The sequence below is a fragment of the Chrysochloris asiatica genome, unplaced genomic scaffold, assembly GCF_000296735.1.
Source record: "Chrysochloris asiatica unplaced genomic scaffold, ChrAsi1.0 scaffold00064, whole genome shotgun sequence".
In the NCBI taxonomy this organism is placed as follows: domain Eukaryota; kingdom Metazoa; phylum Chordata; class Mammalia; order Afrosoricida; family Chrysochloridae; genus Chrysochloris; species Chrysochloris asiatica.
In genome coordinates this window covers 10,785,673-10,794,140 of record NW_006408582.1, presented here as the reverse complement: position 1 = coordinate 10,794,140, position 8,468 = coordinate 10,785,673, and the positions used below count along the sequence as shown (strand labels likewise).

General features: G+C 42.3%; 2 protein-coding genes across 2 annotated transcripts in view; one reads left to right on the top strand and one right to left on the bottom strand.

The window, feature by feature from the left end:
* Window positions 1-4,353, bottom strand: part of KCTD9 (potassium channel tetramerization domain containing 9) — a 35,546-nt gene extending 31,193 nt beyond the window's left edge. Inside the window, exon 1 of the mRNA XM_006864441.1 lies at window positions 4,312-4,353. Coding sequence (XP_006864503.1) covers window positions 4,312-4,353 — 42 coding nt within the window. The remainder of the gene's footprint in view (window positions 1-4,311) is intronic.
* A 1,191-nt stretch (window positions 4,354-5,544) lies between these two features.
* CDCA2 (cell division cycle associated 2) overlaps window positions 5,545-8,468 on the top strand; it is a 71,678-nt gene continuing 68,754 nt past the window's right edge. Inside the window, exons 1-3 of the mRNA XM_006864440.1 lie at window positions 5,545-5,778; window positions 6,898-6,970; window positions 7,075-7,245. Of these exons, the coding sequence (XP_006864502.1) occupies window positions 5,545-5,778; window positions 6,898-6,970; window positions 7,075-7,245 (478 nt within the window). The remainder of the gene's footprint in view (window positions 5,779-6,897; window positions 6,971-7,074; window positions 7,246-8,468) is intronic.

Genomic DNA, 8,468 nt, shown 5'->3' with positions numbered 1-8,468 from the left:
CACAAAGTTGTTGAAGTCCTCTTGTATATTAAATTTAAAAATCAAATCCCAAAAGACTATACACAATGACACTTTTCTAAAGTCCCAAAGGTGACAAAACAAGAAATATATAATTTAGTTATAACAAATATGTGATAAAAAAAGGATCTTAAAAAGGAAAAAAAAAAATTGCCTGAGAGAAATACAACATTCATAAAAACAGTTGCCTTTATGGGAGTGGCAGGGGCAGGAAGGCGGATGAGCATACATTATTGTTGTTGTTAAGTGCTGTCCAGTTTGTACTAACTCACAGTGACACTGTATAGGGTTTCTAAGGAGAAGCTGGTGGGTTTGAACCACCAACCTTGTGGTTAGTAGTTCAGTGCTTATCCTAGAACAAACACCACACCAGGGCTTAGTAATTTACTATTTCATGACCTGGGTACCACATTTACTTGTATTTATTATATGATTTTCCATTAAATTTTTATATGTATTAACATTCTTTATTATATTCTTTTGTATTCATCAATCCCATTTTTAAAAATGTTCATGCGTAGAGAGTCCTCTCAAGAGTCTTCCTAGGGTTATATTTCAATAAGCAAATGCTCACATTGCTTCTCACCTTTCTTCAAATCCAGATACTTAACACTGACAACATGTCAAAGCCAGAAAAAAGCACAGGTATTTCCCAGACCAAGACAAAGACATCATCAGTAAATTTAGAAGGTGGTTGATGAGTGCTGGACAGTTGGATGAGTAGATAAACAAAAAGTCTACGACTTTTGTACAGCTTATTACTGAGATACTGAAGTTAAGGTTTGCTGTCAAGGTCAGCCGAAAAAGCAGATTATGTTCAAGGTGTATGGAAGCTGGTTGTATTGATACCATGTTTCTGAGAAGACACCCAGTACATTCAGATGTCTGCTGCCTCATTCCAGTTTCCTTAAAAACACCTCTTACAGTTCTACACACTGTCACTCTGGGTTGTTATTTGTTGAAATTTGACTTGGATATTAAAAAGAGAACAATGGGAATTCTGAGGCATATAAAGAAATGATGAAAGATGCAAGCATAACTGATTTTTGTTGGAGCAGCTTAAAAAATGTTTTCCATGAAAGGTCCCTATTTTTTTTTAAGAACTGTGGCTTTCACAAATGTTTCTGACTGTGCACCCATCAGTAAAATATTTCTGGGTATTTGCTTTAAAAATGTGTATGTATTTATTTACAAACTATATAAATACATACACCATCTTGAGAAAAAACATGATTCCCCAAATTTTTTGAGGACTTTTATCAACTTAGATGGAGTCTGTCAATAAAACATTCCTAAATATCATTAAATTTAGACAAGTTCTGCCAAGTACAAGATTGACTTTTATACTTAGAAAAAACAAAACAAAAGAACAAGAACAAAACAAAAACAAAATTCTGAAGCTGCCTGTCTGTTTCTACTAGAAAATATTTCTAAATGTCATGCTAACTGGGATGATCATATCCTATTTATTTGTGGTTGTTAAGTACCATCGAGTCGGTTCTGACCCAGCCGAGGAGAGGCTGGTGAACTTGAACAGCTGACCTTGCGATTCAAACTGTCCAGGGCAGTAACCCACAGCGCCACACCAGGACTCCATCCTACTATTAGCTATTATTTTAAGAACAACATACACACTTAGTGAGGGGTTTACTGTTAGTAAACCCACTTGCTGTGAAGTGACCTAGTCCACTGTGGAATGTGGATTCTGGCTCATACTGACCCTCACAGGGTTTTCCAAACTGTAGATCATTATAGGAGCAGCCTTATCTTTTTTTCCAAGATGGCTGGTGGGTTTGAATCACTGACCACATAAAACCATTTAGCAGCCCAATGATTAACCCACTGTGCCATAGGAGTTTAGTCTTCTTTAATCTTTGGCATTATTTGACTACATCTTCTAACTAAAGTGAGCCATTAAAAAAAAATCTTATAGTATGGCTGTCAGTTTATACTCAGAGAGTATCACCTCTGCCTTTTTTGTTTTGTTATTTACTTGTGTTTGCATAATTAACAGCCTTCGATTGGCAATTTAATTGCAGGAATCCTTTAAAGCTACCTGACCTTTCGTGAGGGTTTGGTAAGTTAAAACTGTATGATATAAATCTTAACCCAGTGCTTGTTAACTTCAATACATCACAATATGCCAACAGTAAACCAATAAATGGACTCCTGGTGTGGCCCTGTCGGATAATCACAAGGTTGTCGGGTCAAACCTACCAGTTGCTCCTCAGAAACCCTTCCTTTAAAGGTTCACTATGACTGGGAACCTACTCAATGGCACTTAACAACAACAACAATACATGTGAAAAAGTTGATAACACCTTCTTTGTTGTTGTTGTTAAGTGCCATTGAATTGATTCTGACCATAGCGACCCTGTACAGGGTTTCCAAAGAGCAGCTGGTGAGCTTGAACCACTGACTTTGCAGTTCAAGCTACTTCATCTATAAACACCCTTTATTCTTTCAGAAGATTTGTGACCAGTTGACAAATTCAGTAATAGGAGGCACTAGTAAGGTTTGTCATTTTATATTTTTTAATTGAACATTTAAATCAAAGGCATATTATTTTTTCTAAATTCCAATTAATCTGAACTCCCATTTATCAATTTATACATTGTCATTTATCTTCTCACTTTGGAAACCAGTATTTTAAAGAACACATATTCCTCTCTTTTACATCAAAGCACTCACTAACTCCACTTAGATTTACTTGGCATATAGATAATCGTGTTGAGTGTCCTGGAGTGGCACTGTAGGGTAAACATTGGATTGTTAACTGCAAAATCAGCAGTTCAAACCCACCAGCCGCTCCTTGGAAACTCTACACAGAGTCACTAAGCGTTGGAACAAGGAGCCCTGGTAGCATGGTGGTTACGAATTGGGCTACTAATCTCATGGTCAGCAGTTCACAACTACCAGTGGGTCCGCAGAGACAGATGAAGCTTTCAGCTCTTGTAAAGATTTACAGCCTCAGAAACCCTATACAGGGTCGCTATGAGCCAGAACCAACTCAACGGCACACTACCACCACCAGGAGTTGGAACAAAATAGATGGCCCTTCAATTATGACGTTTCCTGCAATAACTTTGTGCCTCCAATCTTCAGGGCCCAATCTGGCAACCACTAAAGAAGCATAATGGGAAGAAACCTTTTTGAAAAACAAACAAACACCTGATTATTCTTAAGGCCAGGAAACACTAATAAAACTAAGGAAAGAAGACTATAACGAAAGTGACACATATTCCAACAGATGGAGAGGAAAACAAATTCTACAAGAAGTAACTTTGCATTAGTCTGTTTTTAATAAAAAGCATTCATGTCAAGATAATGCCAGTCCTAGCTAAATAGTATATTTTAGACTCCATGTGTGCAAAGAACTGCTCTATAGAGTTTTCAAGGCTGTAAACTAGACACAAACACAGACACACACAGAAGGGCTTCAAAAAACTCGTAAAATAATGGGATTAAAAGACTATGTCCCTCTGTGTGTGTGTGTGTGTGTGCTGTTATGTATTATTCTGTTTTACTGTCAAGTAAGAGTAATTATAGTATCATTTAAGGAGCTCCGGTAGCGTAGTGGTTACAAATCAGGCTGCTAACCTCAAGGTCAGCAGTTCGAAACTACCAGCTGTTCCAGAGGAAGAAAGACGAGGCTTTCTGCTCCTTTAAAGATTTACAGCCTCGGAAACCCTGTACAGGGTCGCTATGAGTCGGAACCAACTCGACAGCACATAACAACAACAGTCTTTGGCAGCAGAATGCAGTGGTTTCAGAAAAGATTAAGAAGATAGTTAAATATTTATAACTGGGTCTTAACATTTTGTCTTTCGTACAGTAATTAGCAGAGTTGTTGGATAAAAAAGGTCAAGCAAAGGACTACTTTTGAGAACATATAACGATTGTGATATACAACTAAATATTCTAGTGACAATGGAAGGTTTGGATTAGGAGTAAGTAAACACAAAATAGGTTTAGAAAAGTCAATAATGGTTAGAAATAAGGTAAATCCTATAAAGCATATTTTGACTTAACTTTTAAGAAAACTCGGAAATTTGAATTTAGGCCAATTCTGTTTTCGTATGAGAATGGAGTCTTTAAGGCCAGGAGCACACAGAATTATATCAGGGAAACCACACTGTGGTTCAAATTCTAAGCATGTTGACTAAAACTTATAGACTAAATAGAAAAGCCACTTTTAGACTGCTGCAAAATTTCACTATTTAAAAATTTACATATCCAGAATACGCAGGAAGCAAAGTCTTTTAGAAAATAATTTTAGTGAGACCAATTTACCTTTACCTTAGAATCGTAGGCCGAGTCACTTCTAGATATCATTTAGCCGCACAAAACATTGCTCAGAACAGTCAAAATTTCCTAAGACGCTGAATAACTTTTATGGGTGGGGCTAGTGGCTGAGAAGGAACAGGATTCATTTTGGCTAGCTCTAACGTTGGAAAATATTTAGTACCACACCCTCAGCAAAGGCCTAACCCACAGCCAAAACTACTGTCAAATCGGTCCATTTTTGGTCTCTTGTCACTGCCCTCTAAGCAACTAAAATAATGCGAAACAATAAACGGAATACAGAAGTTTGAAAGCGGCGGGGTTTGGGGGCACTTAAGAGTCGGGGGGGGGGAAATCAAGAAAAATGTCCAATTTTCAATCCTCTATTCTACCCTGAATTGAAGAGTGTTTTACTCATTCACTGGCAAAGAGTTATTTATTTTTTACTTGCTCACTCTTCGAATGCCTTAATTACTACTACCACTTTCCTAAGCAGACCATTACTCAGCACCCAGGTGGTAAGCAGCGCCTTCCGACCAGGCGGGACCTGGGAGATGCGACGCAAACAGGAACCTCTGAACTCGGGGCTCAGGTGTCAATGTCTCCCCACGCCCTCCCTGCCCTCCTTTCTTGGGACCCCGTCCCGATCTGGAAACGAGCAAGTACCAACCTGACCTGCGCTGGTCCCCGGCGCGGAGGTGGAGCTGAAGGGCAGGTTCGGACAAGGAATCTGGGGAATTAGGAGGAGGCCGCGGGACCCCGAGGTTGGCCACCCGGATGCACCCCACTCTCCGGCGCACGCCCACCTCCCAGCCCCTCTGCCCAACTTCAGCCCTCTGCCCTACGAGCTCCTTCTGTCCTCCGCTGCCCTCGCCCCCCAGTGTCAGCCGCCTCACCTCCTCCCGACCCCCTTACCTTTCCATTCTTGGGGCTGCCGTTAAGGAACAGGGTCACCCGCCTCATCGCGCTGCCCCCACCGGGTCCTGAGTGAGCCGCCACCCTCCCACCTTTTTCTCCTCCCACCTTTTTCTCCTCCCGCCCTTCCCCTCCCTCCACCCACTCGGACTCTCCTCCCTTCGCCACCTTCCTTCTCTTACTCACAGACAAACACACACTGTCCGTCCCACACCCCACGGTTGGCGGGTCCTCCTTCCCACCCCGCCCCTAAACTCCTCAGCCGCCTGGTCCCCTTCCCCCACAGCTCCCAGATTGACTCGGACCTTCACCAATCAACTGGCAAAGATGATCAGCATTCAGCCAATCATCGCCCGGCACTGGGTGGGCTCATACCAACCCACGGGGTGGAGGGCGGGAAGAAAGGTTGTAGACGGGAAGGGCTATCAACCAATTAGAGCAGAACCTGCAGTCGAACGGCGGCTCGAAGCTTCTCTGAGCAGGCGCAAAATCCAATACCAGGCCACACAGGAGGAGCTCATCTGCATATGGAGGCGGGGTTTTAAGGAAAAGAGGTGGAGCGTTAGACGTGCCCTCCGCCATTCAGCTCCTCCCCACTCTAAAGCTCTCCCACTCAACCAACCCACAAAGGAAACGGTTGTAGCCGGGACTGGTTGATTGGGTGAGAACGCGCCCGTCGTTCTGTCATGATTGGTTCAATGGTTCTTTTCGAAGTTTGCAGCATCCAATCAAAAAGTGGGGGGCGGAGCTTCAGCGTCAACTGAAGAGTTACTCCGCGAGACTAGACAGAAAATAGTCCTACATCACAAGTTAAAACGGTTATTTTTTTTTTTTTCTGGCCAAGGGATCACCCGCAGGTAGCGGTGGCTTCTCTCGCAGACCAGGCACACTGTCCTCTCTACCTGAGACAGCAAGGGAGAGGCTCGGGAGTGTTCGAGGAGTGAGCGCACACGTGCGGTTGCGTGCGGGCGTAGCGATCTGAGGAGGTAACGCTGTGAAACTCAGGAGGCGGAGTCGGCTATTTGAATTCAGCGGCGGGGAGCGAGGACCCTACCGAGGTGAGTGTTGAGACGATTTGCATCGCAGGATCGTGGGGTTGGACTGCGGGGCGCCCTGGCGTGGGCCGCAGCCGGACCGAAGAGGAGCGGAGCAGCCGTTTACCTGCCATTGCACAGCCTCTGGGGTGGCCAGCTTAGCGAGCAGCTGTTGGTTTCTCAAGCCAAAGTCTCCGGACCGTAGAGACAGCGTTTTGGGCCCTCACCGCGGTGTTGCTAATAGCAACACTCTTCTCTTACAGAGACTTCAGAGTAAACTGAAGTGGGAGGAAATCGAAGTCGCAGGGGTGAGAGGTAAGAAAAGTGCTGATGTGGATTCCAGATATCGGAGACTTAGTGGGATAGTCACTCGGGATCCAGGATCCATCCAGATCCGCTGACACGGAATAGCTGAGACTCCACAGCGTTGCGGTTTTAACAGGTGACCCAGAATATTTTGCAGTATGGGGTCTGCGTTATTTCATCCAGAACAACTGTTTTCCTGCATTTCTTTATTTTGAGAAAATATTCTCTTGACATTTATCTTATAGATCATATTGGAATTAAGCCTTGAATGAGGATCTTGACAGAATCAAGTAAGTTTTGGAGTGAAAGATATTTATAATTTTGTTCTCTCCCTTTCTAGATGGATACTAGTTCAAAAGGCAAGGAACTTCTTGATACCAATGACAAGGAGTCTGCTAATAGCAATGCTGGTATGTAGTGATCTGTTGCAATCTTGTGAAAGTTAAGGTGTAGAGATTTTATTTGATAATGCTTACACCCAGCAATATATTATTATTTGTTTGTTTTTTTTTCAAAGATACTACTTACATTTTGGGAAATGAGAAGCTTGTCACGCCTCAAAAACCTGAAGCTATAGTGACTCCTAATGTTTGCAGACCAGAAGTTTTGAAATCACCTTTGAACTTCTCTACTGTAACTGTAGAGCAATTGGGAATTACACCTGAAAGCTTTGTTAAAACCACTCCAGGTAACAAAAATTCTTATTCTATTGCAGTGCTTTTAAATTTCAAAAATCACTTGAATGTAATTCAGTTTTACTCACTACTTTATGTATTGTATGTATAATCTCTAAAATGATTGAATGTCAACTTCCTTGCTCAAGGAGACTTCTGTGTACTTGTACAGCTCATCTAGCAGGACGCCAGGGTGAGAATGTTCTGAAGGTTGAGTTGTGCTGCCAACTCAAACTGGAGAAGAAACTAGATGAATGACGTTTTGGCATGTGGGTACAGGAGAATGTATGTTATAAGCAGTAAAACATTTTTTTGTTCTGGAATGGCAGATAAAGAGAAAATTGAAGAACAATTCAGGAAATGTAATATGGAATGACAGGGCTGTGCTTCTTTGAAAATCACAAACTAACATGGCTCAGACTCATTTCCAAGGTGTAGAAATTCACCTGTGAAGCATGAGTTAGATGATGAAGAAAGGAAATGAGAAAATGGAACAGAATTCTTAAATGGAGGATAATGGGCGGGAAAGTCAAGCGACATGAGACCAAGGTGTTTCTTTCTCAAAAATATTGTTACGTGCAGCCAAGTATTGCTCTCATCCATAGCAACCCTGTGTGGGGTTTTCAAAGAGCGACTGGTACGTTTGAACCTCCAACCTTGTGGTTCAAACCGACTTTATAGTTGAGTGTTTATCCTACAGCATCACACCAGGACTCCTCTTTAAAACCTAGCGGCCTTTTGTGTGCTTAGGCACATGGTTAGGATTCAGGAGACTATGCTGAGGGTAGGTATTTTGGCGTGTACCAATGAGTGCCTTTATGTATGTAGCCTTTTGCTGAGGTTCTTTGGAAAAACAATTTGGGAGACCTGCCAAATGGGATTGTTACTTTTGCCTAAGGAGGCGCCTATCTCTGCCTGCAGAGAATGTTACTTTTGTACAAGACCTGAGCTGATTGACAGCTCATGGGAAATGGAGGATTGGTTGAATTCCATCTGGAAAGAGAAGCTCTATTTTGTAATTGTTGAGGACTGTACATAAAGGATTTAAATACAGGTTTTCAGGGCTGAAACAGCTGGGATGGGATGATGTGTCTGACATGCAAGCCCTGTGCTTAAAACCCTCCCAATTATACTTTGGTGTTTTTTATGCTTTCTGAATGCCTCCAGGTAGATGTGATCAGGGAATGGGCTTCCCTTTTCACTCTTTTTCCTGAGAAGTTTCAAGATACCACTGTTG